The sequence below is a fragment of the Leptopilina heterotoma genome, unplaced genomic scaffold (assembly GCF_015476425.1).
Source record: "Leptopilina heterotoma isolate Lh14 unplaced genomic scaffold, ASM1547642v1 Lhet_32, whole genome shotgun sequence".
NCBI classification, from domain to species: Eukaryota; Metazoa; Arthropoda; class Insecta; order Hymenoptera; family Figitidae; genus Leptopilina; species Leptopilina heterotoma.
The window spans coordinates 1,368,631-1,384,310 of record NW_025111017.1 but is presented as its reverse complement, the minus strand read 5'-3'; the positions used below and the strand labels follow the sequence as shown (position 1 = coordinate 1,384,310).

The 15,680-nt window shown below is 24.7% G+C and overlaps 2 protein-coding genes across 5 annotated transcripts in view; both read right to left on the bottom strand.

Moving 5' to 3' along the window:
* The window catches only part of LOC122504840 (bifunctional peptidase and arginyl-hydroxylase JMJD5), a 31,704-nt gene that overhangs the window by 1,301 nt on the left and 14,723 nt on the right, over window positions 1-15,680 (bottom strand). For all 4 annotated transcript variants that reach the window (XM_043616125.1, XM_043616124.1, XM_043616123.1 and 1 more), the window contains 4 exons: window positions 2,639-2,786; window positions 2,407-2,551; window positions 2,116-2,275; window positions 1,883-2,047 (listed from right to left, as the gene is read on the bottom strand). In XM_043616125.1, the coding sequence (XP_043472060.1) occupies window positions 1,883-2,047; window positions 2,116-2,275; window positions 2,407-2,551; window positions 2,639-2,781 (613 nt within the window). In that variant the 5' untranslated portion in view covers window positions 2,782-2,786. The remainder of the gene's footprint in view (window positions 1-1,882; window positions 2,048-2,115; window positions 2,276-2,406; window positions 2,552-2,638; window positions 2,787-15,680) is intronic.
* Window positions 2,902-15,531, bottom strand: LOC122504842 (DNA-dependent metalloprotease dvc-1-like). The gene is made up of 3 exons (XM_043616127.1): window positions 15,360-15,531; window positions 3,289-3,703; window positions 2,902-3,209 (listed from the first exon to the last, which is right to left on the bottom strand). The coding sequence occupies exons 2-3, from the start codon at window positions 3,685-3,687 to the stop codon at window positions 3,018-3,020; spliced, it is 591 nt and encodes a 196-aa protein (XP_043472062.1). The 5' UTR covers window positions 3,688-3,703; window positions 15,360-15,531; the 3' UTR covers window positions 2,902-3,017.

The following is a 15,680-nucleotide window of genomic DNA, read 5'->3' as shown; positions in this document are numbered from 1 at the left end:
TTTCGAAAGATTTAAATAAAATTCTTTTAATTATAATTCTATTATTTAAAAAAATATTGACAAAATTCTTTGCAAGATTTAGTTCATTGAATTGCAATTTTAATAAAATTTTCCTATACGATTCAATTGTTTTCAATATATTTCTTCTTAAGAATTCAATTATTTTCACAAATAATACATTTTTTTATAGGAATTCAATTATTTAAGAAATTTTAATAAAATTCTTCCCAAGAATTCAATTTTTTTCAAAAATAAACATTTTCACAGGAATTCAATTATTTAAAAAAAAATTTTTTTAATTCTTTGTCCAGAGTTGCCACGTTTTGCTCTTTTCAAATTCCCTGACTTTTCCAGGTTTTCCAGGTTAAAAAACAGAATTTTTCCAGGTTTTTAATACGCAAATTATTCGAAAGTATCAATATAACTTCATTTTTAAATAAATAGTTAATAATTATTTTTTCATATAGAAATTAAAATTTTTAAAAATTTGAAATTCAATAACTTATAATAATTAAAACTTGCTACTTTGTGACTATTACTTCTTCAAAAATTGTCATCATTACAATTATTCATTTTAGAATTTTCAACTAAAATTCTTCTTTAGGTCAATTTTTTTCAAATAATTTTTCAAAAACTTCTTTGAAAATTTTAAAGTTTTTTTGTTTACAATTTAATTTTATAAAATTTCGATTATTCTGACATTCCTCAATTAAATTTTAAATATATTAGAAATTAAAAACTTTAAATAATTAAAAAATTAAATTAAATTATATTCTTAATTAAAAGTATAAAAGTTCAAATTTCGAAAGATTTTAATTCGAAACTTTTTCAAAATTCAATTATTTCTAAAAATCCACGCTATAATGCTTTCAATATTCAATTATAATCTAAAAATTTTAACTGAAATTCATTTTTATAATCAATATTTATTAGAAAATTCTACAAGAATTCAATTATTTAACTACGAAAATAAATATTTTATTAAATAATTAAATGTTTCTTAAAATTAAATTGTTATAAAGAATTTTATCAACAAAATTTTTAAATAAGTTAATTCTATTGACAAATTTTAATAAAATTTCTAAGAATAATTTCATTTTTCGAGAAACTTGATGAAAATTGTATTAAAAATAATTGAAATTCTGACAAGAATTTTATTATAATTTTTGAAAATAATTAAATTTCGAAGAGGAATTTTTATTTTCTGTATAGATAATTTAAATTTTGACGAAAATTTTTGTAAATTTTTTGATGTATCAAAAAATTATTTTTTTAAATTTGAGTAAAATTTTTAAATTATTGAATATTGAAAAGCAAGATATGGAAAATTCAAGGACAAAAGTTCCAAATCCAGGACATTTAAGGACATTTTTTCAAATTCCAGAACTTCAAGGACCAGTAGACACCGTGGATAAAGAAAAAAGTTTAAAAATGACTTTTATTACCTATTAGTCCTGTGGAAAAACAGCAACATTATTATTAAAAATTAATGTTTTTATTCAAAAAACTTATGTGAAGATTTTTCGCAGCTAAAATGAGTTAAAAACTGATAGAAATCGCTCACAACTTGTTTCTTAGTTGTTTTTATGCTTGCCAATTACGAATAAGGAGCCAAATTTAAAAAATTAAAAATGGCGTATCCAATATGGCGGACACTTTTTGAAAAACTCTTTGAATTTGCTTGAAACTCGTCACTCGGGGGTTTTAGAGGTCGCTGATTACGAATATGATGTCAGTTTTCAAAAATTCAAAATGGCAGATTCAATATGAAAGTATTGAATAAGTAAAAGCGTTAACAATATTAAAAATTTTCTACTTAACAGAAATTATTTTTAACCTAATTTTTATAGAAAGAGAATTTCGTGAGAGTAAATTGAAATACCTTTTACTATTGCAGGAACTTTCGGTTGAAAAATATCTCTATAGAATGATTCCATTGATGGTTGTTCATAACAAGGCACAGATCGAAATTCAGGAAACGGTGGAGAGCACATGTCTATGTCATTAATATTAATCCTGTTGCTGAGTTCCTTTTTAAACGAAATTTCTGTGCATGTTTGAAAGTTTTAAAATTCTGTTAAAAATCAAAATTATTTAAAATAAATAAAGACGTACTTATGAAATGACCGTTTAATTGTGAGGCAATTGTTGTCAGCAATTCAGGAGAACTCTGAAGAGGCGCTCCTAATAAAATTCCTTTGTCAATTTGCTTTATCATCGTTAAAACTATTGGCAAATCTGTTTCGATATTGTTTTCGAGTTCCAAACAAATTGTCTGTGCAAAAACGGTTCTTTATAATAATTGATTTTTTTACATTTGAAATATTGTTAGCAATTCAGACTGACTTTTTTCAGATTAATTTTCGAACTACATACGATAAATGTAAAAATAAATTGATACATTACCTTAAGAATACTGCAAATGGAATATGAATATCTATATTGAATTGGGACATCTTTCCAGTGACCAGAATGTAGTGTCTCCCAAATTCGATTCAAACAAGCCTCTAATCGCAGTTCCATATTTTTAATAAACTCATTAGAGCCATTCCTTTTATAATTAAAGTACATTTTAAGTGTTTTAGCATTTTGAAAGAAATATAAAAGAATAGAAAAGTAAAATATTAATTTGAATTACTTGTTTTTTTCACTATATTTACTGAAATATTCAATCATCGGTATTAATTGTATTTTAATTTCATTGGGAACAGTTTGTTCCGATTCCATCAATAAAGATTTCCAGGAAATTGATTCTGTCGTTAAAAGCGTATTGTTGCACATTTTTGCTGAAAAGTTAAAGAAAATACTTTATTAAATTTCAATTTACTTAAAAAATCAAATTTAAAAGGTGAGGCTTTCTTTCTTCAGTAAAGTAGGGTAAGTATGGCAAATAACAACATATTAAGAATAAAGATTTACTTTATTAAACTACTCCATCTCCTTCAAGTAAACAATATACATTTATTAAAGTGCTAACAAAAAATATAATAGTTTAAAAATGTGTAAAAGAGAACTGCTTAATATGATATCCACAATTTCTTCCACGAAGGATTATCACATACAATTTGACCGTCGGTGAGATGTCGATTTTGCGGACCTGGTGCCCCAGTATTGGGTAATCGGAGAATATAATTGCAACTGCGACATCTCCACACGTATGGGTGCAGCTGTTCTTTCACATCCTCCGGTATTTCATGGTGTGCTTTCACCTAGAAAGAAATAGAAATCGATATATTTTTTATGGATATAAAAAGTGCGTAACATATACATATATCTCTAACAATATACCTTATAGGGTCCCATTTCATTGATTCTGTCCATCTCAGAAATGAACATGCCAGTGTGATGTTTACTGTCTTTGTCCATCCTATGTCTGAACAGTTTTACATGAATCATTTCATGTAAAACTATTCCGTTGCGATCACTTTCCGGTAACAGCTGGTAAGCCTCCCAACTTATGCTAACTGTTCGCTTATGTAGATCAGTAATTCCAGCAGTCGATCGCATGTTTGCTCCCCAGTTTACGCTAAAGCCTGCCAACTTTACCTCGCCATTAAAATATATCTTGTCCAATCTATTGTACAGCTCGTTAACGTCAGGTCGATCGTCTGTGGAACGGGAACGTTCACTGAATTTCAGGCCGGACTCTAGGACCGGATTTTTGGAACGCGTAGCTCTACCACTCATCTTTCACAAGTAATACCTGCTTAAAAGAATTTTGCAAGATATCAGGTCTCGGATCGTCTTTAAGACTCAAAAAAGTCGCTTTAGTCGCAAAAATTCACAACAAAAGTCACGAAAAGTCGCATAAAATGTCCGAAAAAGTCGTAAAAAAGTCGCATGAAATTTTAGAAAAACGACAAAAAAGAAACAAGAAATTGTAAAAAAAATAACATTTCTCGACAACACATACTTTAATTTCAAACAATCCGGAATACAATTTTAATAAAATTCTTAGCAAAATTTTAATTTGTTATTTTTAACATTTTTTTTTAAAATTCTCTTTAAAAATGTCAATTACTTTTAAATAAATAATAAAATTCTTCACCAAAATTCAATTATTCTAAAAATTTTTAATAAATACCTTGTCAAAATTTCAATTATCTTTATAAATAATAAAATTCATCCTAGAAATTCAATTATTATCAAAAGTAATAACAGGGTTGCCACAAATATTTAATTTTATTTTTCCCTGACTTTTCCCTGATTTCCAGACAAAATTTTCACTTTTCCCCCTGACCCTAAAGAGTATTTATTATTTATTTTATTAATAATAAACGGGATCAAACCCTTTTGTACATTTGTACTCTTACAATCTAAGGCGAATAAACAACCTATACCTATTTGTTTTAACAATAAACAATAAAGCTAGGTGGCTGGTAAGTAATAACTAAAATTAATCAAAAGCAAAAATCACACATAGTACTACAACAATTTAATTATACAATAATGCCCGCAAAGATGCAGTGAAACTGGCAATATTAATTTGAAAAAAATTTATATTATTGGAAATCGAATTTGCCTCTCTACTAAGTCTACTTATTAAAGACATATAACCATAATTCGTTCTATGATACGGTACAACAAAAACAGAATAGTATCTACTTGATCTCACAGGAACATTTAAATTAATTAATGACAATAAATGCGGACATTGAATAAATCCATTTAGAACCTTATAATATATTCTGATATATTCTGATTCACTCTAAAAATTATTAGATACTCAAAAAAATGTTCTATTAAATTTATTTACAAATTTCTTTAAAAGTCAAATTATTCGAAAACATCAATAACTTCTTTCTTAAATAAATATTTAATCATTATTATTTTACTGTAGGAATTAAAATTCTTCAAAACATTCAAATTCAAACCTTTTCGAAATTCTACAACTTTTAAGAAAATTATTTCAAAACATCACTCCGAGTCTTCGACTCGGAGTGAGTTTTTTTTTCTTCATGTTTTGTAATAATTTAAATCATAAAATTTTTTAAAATAAGTTAATTATTTACAAAAATTCTAAAAAAATCCTTCGCAAGAATTCAATTAATTTTACAAACAGTACAATTTCACAAAAAATTCATATTTAACCTTCGGAGAACACATGGGGTCTTTTTGACCCCACGCTTTTTTACGAAAAGCTTTTTATCTTTTTTTAATATTTTTAATAAGGACTTTCAAGTATACAGACTTATTCTACAGACTACAGAGTTTAAACTATAATTTAGAAAATTCTTTAGCTTGATTAGATGAGCAGTTTAAAATTGGTTGAACTTTGAAAAATAGTCTAAAAAAGAGGTGTGTTCTCCGAGGGTTAAAAAAAATGTAATTAGTTTGTTTTTAGGACCTTAATTTTAATCAAAAAACAGTACATATTTGAAAAAAATGTAATAAAATTCGTTGCAATAATTCAATTATTTTCATAAATAATAATAAATCAATTATTCGTTAATTCATTTTTAAATCAATTTTTATTAGAAAATTCTAGAAAAATTCAATTATTTAAATTAAAAAATAAATAATTTATTGAATAATTGAATGTTTATTAAAATTGAATTCTCATAAAGAATTTTATCAATAAATTTTTAAATAATTGAATTCATTAGACAAATTTTAATAAAATTTTTAAGAACAATTATATTTATCGAGGAATTTGATTAAAATATTGTATAAAAAATAATTAAAATCCTGCGATGAGTTTTATTATTTATCAAAATAATTAAAATTTTCCTAAAAATTTTATTACTTTTGAAAATAAAATAAAAAAAAAATAAATAAAATAAAATAAAATAAAATAAAATTCTTCCAACGAATTTTATTCATAAAAATAACTGTATTTCTGTGAAGAATTTTATTATTTATATAAATAATTGAATTCTTACAACGAATTTTATTCAAGTTTATAAAAATAATTGAATTTCGGTGAAGAATTTTATTATTTATAAAAATAATTGAATTCTTGAAAAGAACTATGTTAAATTTTTTGAAATAATTAAATTCTTGCGACGAATTTTATAAAAATCTTTTAAAATAATTGATATTTTTCGAAAAATTTTATGAAATTTTGTATTTTGAATAATTGAATTTCTGTGAAAATTTTATTACTTATGAAAATAATTGAATTATTACAATGAAATTTATTAAATATTGAATAATTGAATTCCTGTGGAATTTTGACAAGAATTTTATTAAAATTTTAAAAAATAATTGAATTTTGATGAATTTATTATTTATAAAGATAATCGAAATTTTGACGAGAATTTTTTTTTTTTTTTAACATAATTGAAATTCTGCGAAGAATTTTTGTAACTTTTGAAAATAATTAAATTTCTGGAATCATTTGTAACTTTTCAAAAATTCAATTTTTTTTAGTTTTTGTTACTAAAATTCTTCTATCAATCTAGTATTTATAAAAATTGTAAAAATTATACATTGAATAATTTATAAGTCATAATTTTATGATAGTTTTTGAAAAATTAAGTTATTTAAAAAAAAAATTATTGTCAGAAATTGAAAAAATGGAAGGTTTTGTATTAAAATTCGAGGTGATTTTATAGTTTACGAGGCAAAAAGGAAAAAAAATTCAGAGTTTTCTCATGAATTTTTAAAATTCAATTTTTTCCAGTACTTTTAGTAAAAATCCCTGACTTTTCCCTGACTCTCCCTGACCAATTTTACTTTCACTGACTTTTGCCTGAATTCCCTGACTTCCCTGACCTGTGGCAACCCTGAATAAAATTCTTCGCAGAAATTCAATTATTCTCAAAAATTGTTTTAAATTTCTCGTCAAAATTTTAAATATCTTCATAAATAATAAAATTCATCCTGGAAATTTAATTATTTTTAAAAGTTCTAATAAAATTCTCTGCAAAATTCAATAATCTCCAAGTGTAAGAAAATTCTTCGCAAAAATTCAATTATTTTCAAAAAATTTTTTTAAATTCTCGTCAAAATCCCGTTTATCTTTATAAATATCAATATTCTTCTGTAAAATTCAATTTACTTTAAAATTTTTTTTAAAAATCTGTTCAAAATTTCAATTCTCTTTATAAATAATAAAATTCTTCTCTGAAATTCAATTATTTGCAAAAATTTTAATAAAATTGTACGCAAGCATTTAATTATTTTCATAAATAATGAAAATTTCACAGGAATTCAATTACTTACTAATTTTTTTATAAATTTTTTCGCAATAATTCAATTAGTTTCATAAAAAATAATTTAAAAATAATTTTTTTTTTATAATCTTATAATATAAAATAATGATTTTATCACTCACTCATCTTTAACTGTAATAAAACATGAAGACATTGATGGCTCGGAGTCGAAGACTCTGAGTGATCGATGTCTTCATGTTTTATAACAATTTTTTATAAGTTGTTTAATTTCAAAAAAGTTTGAATTTGCATGTTTTAAAAATCTAAATTCCTATATGGAAAAATAATTATAATTAAATTTTTATTTAAAATAGAAGTTATTGATGTTTTTGAAAAATTTGTAAAGAAATGTAAATTATTTCCTTATGAAAATTGAGAATTTCCTACAAAAATATTAAGAAACGGGAATATGTTATGTTTTTTTCACCAAAGAGAAGAATGATTTTGTGAACAATATTGTTTACAAAAAAAGATTTCTGCCATTTACAATTTAAGTCGAAAACTAATTGAAAAATTTGAAAAAAGTCGATTAGTCGCATTTTTTCACAAAAAATAATATTATAAGTATAATAATATAATAATATAATATATTATAAGTCGAAAAAAGTCACATTTCCTTAGAAAAGTTGAAAAAAGTTGAAAAAGTCGCACAATCCGAGCCCTGAGATATGTTACTGCAATTTTTTCACAATTATTTGTATCATTTCAATTCAATTAATATTTTCTAGAATTGTTAACTAAAATTCTACTTTAAATCAATAACATCAATTATTATTCAATTAAACTTTGTCAAAAAAATTAATTCTTCAAAATTGTTACATAGTTAAAAGTACGAAAAAAAAATTTAATTCTACAAGAAATCAATTATTTAAATACAATTTAATTTTTACGAAGAATTGTATTAACAACTTTTAAAAATATTTAATTTCTTTTAAGGAATTTAATTAAAATTTTAATGAAATTTATTATATTAAAGAATTTTATAATAATTTTTGAAAATAATTGAAAACTTTTTGAGAAGAATTTTTAAAAAATTTTTGATAATAATTTAATTCTTGAGAAGAATTTCCCTATCTATTTATAAAAATAATTTAATTCTTGACGAGAATTTTAAAAAAATTTTGAAAATAATTTAATTTTTTCTATTTTTTTATTACTTTTCAAAAGAATTGAATTCTTGTGATGACTTTTGATATATTTATCAAAATAATTGAATTTTTGAAAAGAATTTCATTAAAATTCTTGACGAGATATTCGTGAAATTTTTTAAAAACAATTGAATTTCTTCCAAGAATTTTATTACTTTTGAAAATAATTGAATTCTTGGAATGAATATTGTAACTTATGAAATTAATTGAATTTTGTAAAAAATTTTATTAAAATTCCTAAAAATTATTGAATTTCTGTGAAGAATTTTGTAATTTATCAAGATAATTGCATTAAAACTTTTGTAATAATTAAATAATTATGTAGGTACGTTTTCGTTGCCTGCATAGAAAAAAAACAACCAACTTAGGGGAAATTTTGAAAATAGGGTACTTTTAGGGGCCAAAATTAAAAAAAGGGGACTTTTAGGGAAATAGAGGACAGACAGTGAAGCCTGTGTACTAGTTCACGAGAGATCCGTAAACTTTTTCTTTCCGTGTATCATCAGTAGAAGTCTAAATATTAATTTCTATTGAATTTTAAAAAACAAAAATAATAAGTTATAATCTTTTAAAGTTTTGACTTTTTTGGAAAGTTTTTTTTAAAACAATTGAATTTTATAGTTTCTCTTCTTTTAACCCATTAACGCCCACCAGGACGCAAAATGTACCATGATTTCATGACTCTTATTTTGTATGAAATAATTAGTTAAAAATTTTAGGAAATACCATTTCCGACGTAAAATTTATCGCTCTTTCGGAATATGAAGCTAAAATTTGTTTTTAATTATCTCAAAAAAATTTATAACAATTTTATTGCAAAAAAACACACTTTTTTATAAAAAACAAATTTTTCAATTATTATTTTGACATGGAAAACTAAAGAATGTGGTCTCCAAAGCACAAAATATCGCGTCCTCGAACTTTCAGCTATAAAAATCCATAATTACTTTTTTTTAAATTCAAGATGGCGGATATGAAAATAGCCATTTTTCCAAAATGCAAAAGGCCGAAAAAAAATTTCGGGTAATGTTTTTCAAAAGTTATTAGATTTGCTTGAAAATGGTTACTCGGGGGTTTTTGGGGTCGCTGATTATGAATCTGATGTTACTTTTTTAAAATTGAAAATGGCGGATCCAATATGGTGGACATTTTTTTAAAAAGTAATTGTATTTGCTTGGAAATGGTCATTCGGGGGTTTTTGAGGATGCTGATTACGAATCTAACATCAGAACAATATTATATTTATCGTTGCTCTTACCACAAGGAGGTCGACGTGCAAAAAAGCCACTTTTTTAAATTTTATTTAAAAATTTTTTTTGGATTTTGCCTCAAAAAATATAGCCACTATCATGCAAAGTGCAACAAAAGGACACAAAAATTATGCATTCAATGTGGCATATATAGTAAGTTCTTTTTTGATGTAGCCACCTAGTATATGTTGTTAAAGGCAGTTGGCTACATTAAAAAAGAACTTACTTTATATGTGCGTCACTTGTTTTCAATCAAACCACATGTAGTGTTAGTCTCTTTTTTATCATTGTATAAAAAATGTCATAATTATATAAGTGTCATAATTATCGTTGATTCAGATTTAGAAAGCAAAATTAAAATTTTATATTATTTATTTAAAAAACCGCTGCCAGGTTGTATATTTTTTTTAATAATTTTGGTGTTCATTTCATGAACACTTTACTTCCTCATAGAGATAAAAATAATAGAAATATATGAATAACTTTTTATAAATATGGTAAAAGTGATTGAATTTTGGGTCAATCAATGTATTTTTAAATATCCTACAAGATAGTTACAATAATTTAATAGTTAAACAAAAATTTTCAAACAAAAAAGTTGAGAAAATATCATTTTTCACAATTTTTGGTTTTTAAAATACCAATAATTTCGAAATTTATTATCGAATTAGGTTCAAAAATAGGTCAATCGAAGCGTTTTTTAATGCTCTACAAGTTGATAACGATAATTTAAATGTTACTTTCACGTTTTTCAACAAAATTTTCAAAAAACTCTTATTTTTCAAAATTTTTGATTTTTAAAAGTTTAATAACTCCGGTTAATATGGACGAAAAATATTCAATTAGGGCTCAAAAGATGCGTCTAAAAAAACTCTAAAAAATTGTGGACAAACATTTATAGGTGTCCTAACATTTTTTTAAAGTTATGGGCAAAAAACGTTTTTTTGCAAAATTAAAAATCCAAAAAAAATTTAGTTAAACTTTATTAATCTATCTCAAAGTAGTCTCATTTTATGTCCGCAGGTGAGATCTACAATTTAAAAAAAATTCAATCCAAAAGCTTTTCATGATTTCGAGATATTTATGAAAATGTGATGTTTACACACACACACACACACACACACATACGGAATGACATTTTTTAAAAATGTCATTTTTGAACTCCTGACGTCAAATAACATAAAGATATATGTCAAAAAATCGAACTTGAAAAATTTCGGTATTACAGTACTTCCTTTACAGGGTGTCTACTATTTTCGTTTAACAAAATTCCCGGTTATTTCCCGGTTTTTCCCGGCTATATCCTAATTTTTTCCCGGTTTTTTTTCTTATCAAATTTAAATTTAAATTTGATTTCAAACATAAATAAATCATTAAATTTTTTGAAAATAATGTTTTTTTCAGTAATTTTAATTAAAAACTTGGAAAATACTTGAATTAAACAAAGAATTTTTTCAAGTTTTTAAAAATAATCTTGTCTCTTTATAATTATAATTGAAAATTGGATTTTTCAATTTTATTAAAATTACATTGATAATAATTGAACTTCTGCAAAGAATTTTACTATTTATAAAAATATTTGAATCCTTCCAAAGAATGCTATTATTTATGAAAATAATTTAATTCTTGTGAAGAATTTTATTAAAATTTTTGAAAATAATAAGCAGCAATAATTAATTCTTTACTTAATATGTAATAAACATTTAATTTGCTCAAGAAATAAATAAATATCATTTATTTGAACATTCAGAAATTTGAAATGATAAAAATTTAAGAGAAGTTTAATAATTATAATTATTAAAAATTAATAGAATAGTATAATTTTTAGAAGCAAAAAATTGATTTAAAACTGTAAGAGGGACTTTAAATTTTAAAAATAAAATTATAATTATGGTCACTAACTTCCCTTGATTATTTTCGAAAAATTTAAATAAAATTCTTTAAAAGAATTCAATTATTTTTCAAAAAAAGTAAAAAAATTTCAATGATTTGTTTAGAAAAATTCAATTATCTTGAAACAATAGAATTGAAAAATTACAACAATTTTATTTTTTAGACTTAAAAAAAATTTTGCGAAAGTTTAATTTTATTATATTAAACAATTTTAAGTATGTATATTTTTTTAAAATAACTAATAAAAATTTTAATTATTAATCTTCGGAGTAAGAAACATGAATACATTAGAATTTTACTCTTTATAATATTCAATTATTAATCAATTATTAAATTAAAATACTTTGAAAATTCTATTTGTTAAAAAGTTTCTAATGAATTTCTTTAACAAATTTAATTACATATTTTCAGTCGAATTTCACAATATTTCTATTAACTCCATAATTTTTTTTAAATTTATTTACATAATATATTTGAATTGGTAACTGATTTTTTATCATCAAATTAATTATTTTTAACTAACTTAAATTTAGAGAACAGTATAAATATCTATAAAAATTGAAATAAAAATTGATTTTTTAAAAACAAATTAAAATAATAAAACTTTTTTAATTTTTGTGAAAAAATTCCCGGTTCGGTATAAAATTCCCGGCTAATTCCCGGTTTTTCCCGGTCAAATAAAATTCCCGGTTATTTCCCGGTTTTCCCGGAATTCCCGGTTAGTAGACACCCTGCTTTATGAGGAAGCAAAAATATTAAAAAAGCCAAAAAAAACATTTAAATAAAAAAACAAAAAAATTGTTTAAAATAAAATAAAAAAAGTAGCTTTTTTGCACGTCGACCTCCTTGTGGTAAGAGCTGGGCAACGTCAATAAAATTTTGTTGACGGCTAACGGACGTGGAGGATAAACATAATATTGTTTTGAAAAAGTGACATTAGATTCGTAAACAACATCCTCAAAAAACCCCGAGTAACTATTTTCAAGCGAATCCAATCACTTTTTAAAAAATATGTTCGCCATATTGGATCCGCCATTTTGAATTTTAAAAAAGTAACATCAGATTCGTAATCAGAGACCCCAAAAACCCCTGAGTAACTATTTTCAAGCAAATCCAATCACTTTTTAAAAAATATGTCCGCCATATTGGATCCGCCATTTTGAATTTTAAAAAAGTAACATCAGATTCGTAATCAGAGACCCCAAAAACCCCTGAGTAACTATTTTCAAGCAAATCCAATCACTTTTTAAAAAATATGTCCGCCATTTTGAATTTTGAAAAAGTAACATCAGATTCGTAATCAGAGACCCCAAAAACCCCTGAGTAACTATTTTCAAGCAAATCCAATCACTTTTTAAAAAATATGTCCGCCATTTTGAATTTTGAAAAAGTAACATCAGATTCGTAATCAGAGACCCCAAAAACCCCTGAGTAACTATTTTCAAGCAAATCCAATCACTTTTTAAAAAATATTTCCGCCATATTGGATCCGCCATTTTGAATTTTAAAAAAGTAACATCAGATTCATAATCAGCGACCCCAAAAACCCCCGAGTAACCATTTTCAAGCAAATCTAATAACTTTTGAAAAACATTACCCGAAATTTTTTTTCAGCCTTTTGCATTTTGGAAAAATGGCCATTTTATAAATGAATTATTATTAAATTAAATTATTAAAATTAATTAAAATTAATTATTAAATTATGGATTTTTATAGCTGAAAGTTCGAGGACGCGATATTTTGTGCTTTGGAGACCATATTATTCTTTAGTTTTCCATGTCAAAATAATAATTGAAAAATTTGTTTTTCATAAAAAAAGTGTTTTTTTGCAATAAAATTGTTATAAATTTTTTTGAGATAATTATAAAGAAATTTTAGCTTCATATTCCGAAAGAGCGATAAATTTTACGTCGGAAATGGTATTTCCTAAAATTTTTAACTAATTATTTCATACAAAATAAGAGTCGTCAAATCATGGTACATTTTGCGTCCTGGTGGGCTTTAATGGGTTAAGATAACGAAAAAAGAAAGCTTTCTGCTTGACGTGCATCACTATAAAAACATCTCATTTTCAACGAAATTTCGCCACTTTTGCACGTGTACCGATTTCATTTTTTCTTCTTTGATCTTGCACTTACGTAGACTTACTTTCGTTCTACTGAAATAGAAATTTCATTTAATCGCATATAGCCAATTTCCATTTTTTCGATTATGTGTATACGGTATTTAATTTTATTTGTTTCCGAAAAATTAAAAAAAAAATCCGTCCTACCTTAACCTTTAAACTGTTATGCCGGTCTGACAGACCACTACAAAATTATTCTTTGCTTGTAACTTTTTTTCAAAGTATAATAAGAACTAGAAAATTTCAGTGTAGCTTCATATTCTATGAAAACCTGTAGGGGAGAGCGTGGGGTAATGGGAGCTTTTAAATTTCACGCACTTAAAAGCCTTCAAATTCGCTGCAATGTATAGAAAATCTTCTACAACCTTTGTTTATATCATTCCAAAACAAACGATCACATTCTTGACAAATTTTTAGTAAAGACAAGGGAAAATGTATTTTTTGCGTTTTCGTTGTAAAATGCCAAATATTTCTAAACATCACCATAAGTAGTTAAAATCGTATTATTTAGTTCTGTTTTTTCATTATATTATAGGTGAATATGTGTAGATATGTATACTTGTATAAAAATCGAAATAATAGTAAAATTTGTTTATGTTTTTATTTTTTTATTCAAATTTTGGCCTGTGAAAATTCTGTGGGGTAATGGGAGAATTAGTGTCAGACCAAAGAATTTTCGTTACTATGTTGCGTCTTTCGTTATTTCTTTGAAAATTGTAAAAGATATCACCTTATGAAAAAACTTTTAATTTAAAAATAATTTTTGGTGGGAAAAATGAAAAATTTAATTTTTTTTCAAAAATTTTTTATTCAATTATAATTTAGGAAAAAATTTATTCTAAGTCTAAAGTTTTGGCTTCATTGTAAGTATTAACACTTTTTTCTATTAAAAAACAAAAAATATTCCTAAAATATGGAAATTTTTTAAATTTCAAGTGAAAGCTCCCATTACCCCACAAATTGGGTGATTGCAAAAAATGTATTTTTTTTTTTAAATTTTTTTTTCCAATTTACTTTCTCTTTTTAAGTTTCTAATTAAACATAATTATAAAGATAAATAACGAAATGAGTAGGAAATAACGAAAACAATGTATTATTATAAAGATAAGTTGGTTTTTTAAATAATTTTCCTTAAGGGGCTCCAATTCCCCCACGCTCCCCTAAGGTGTCAACTTTTTACAAAAATTTTATTCGTAAAATTTTGTATTGTAACATAATGTAAAAATAAAAAAAATTTGAATCAAAATAATATAGAAATGACTTTTTTATTATGTTAAAAAGTAAAAAATATTTATAACAGTTGTCTTTAGAAAATTATAACCCAGTGGGCAAAAAACCATCATTGTTTTAAAAACGTTCCAAAAACGTTTTTAGAACGTTTCATGTCTGCAAAATAATGTTCCAAAAACGTCCCATTGCTTTTAAAACGTTTTAGAACCATATAACGTTTTTGGGACATTATTTAGCAGACATGAAACGTTCTAAAAACGTTTTTAAGACGCTTTTAAAACAATGATGGTTTTTTGCCCACTGGAAAATTACTAAAAAAAAGCGTAAAAATGGGAATAGCCTGACAGACCGGGGGTCTCAACTGTTATCAAAAACCCACGTTTTCCAAACTTTGACTATTGTTTATACCATTTTTCGCAACCGGAAATCGAGAGCAAACTATGAGGCATTCGACGACTGGCCTAATGGAGTACTTTAAGGATTCATTTCTTAAAATCGATCAATGGTCCCAATTCTCTGTGTTATAATTATTTGAATGAGAAAAGGAGAATCATACCTTTTAGATTTTCGTTGTAGCACTTTAAAAAAAAACTTTATTGTTAAGAACTGGTGATACAATGCTGTGGCGTCGCGTCGCTTCTAAAGTTTAACGCACAATTTGGTTAACCAAGGTCGTTCGCGAACAAGATGCATGAGATAGAAAAGGACACAAATATATCTCTGTTCTTTTCTAACTCATACTTTGCGTTCGCAAACGACATTCGCGAAGCAGTTGTGCTTAGGCCTTATCACACTCACGCAAACAAAAAAAATATAGCATACAACTCTACAATTTACCACCAGATGGCGCACAGGTAACGGCGCAGAAATTTAAAAT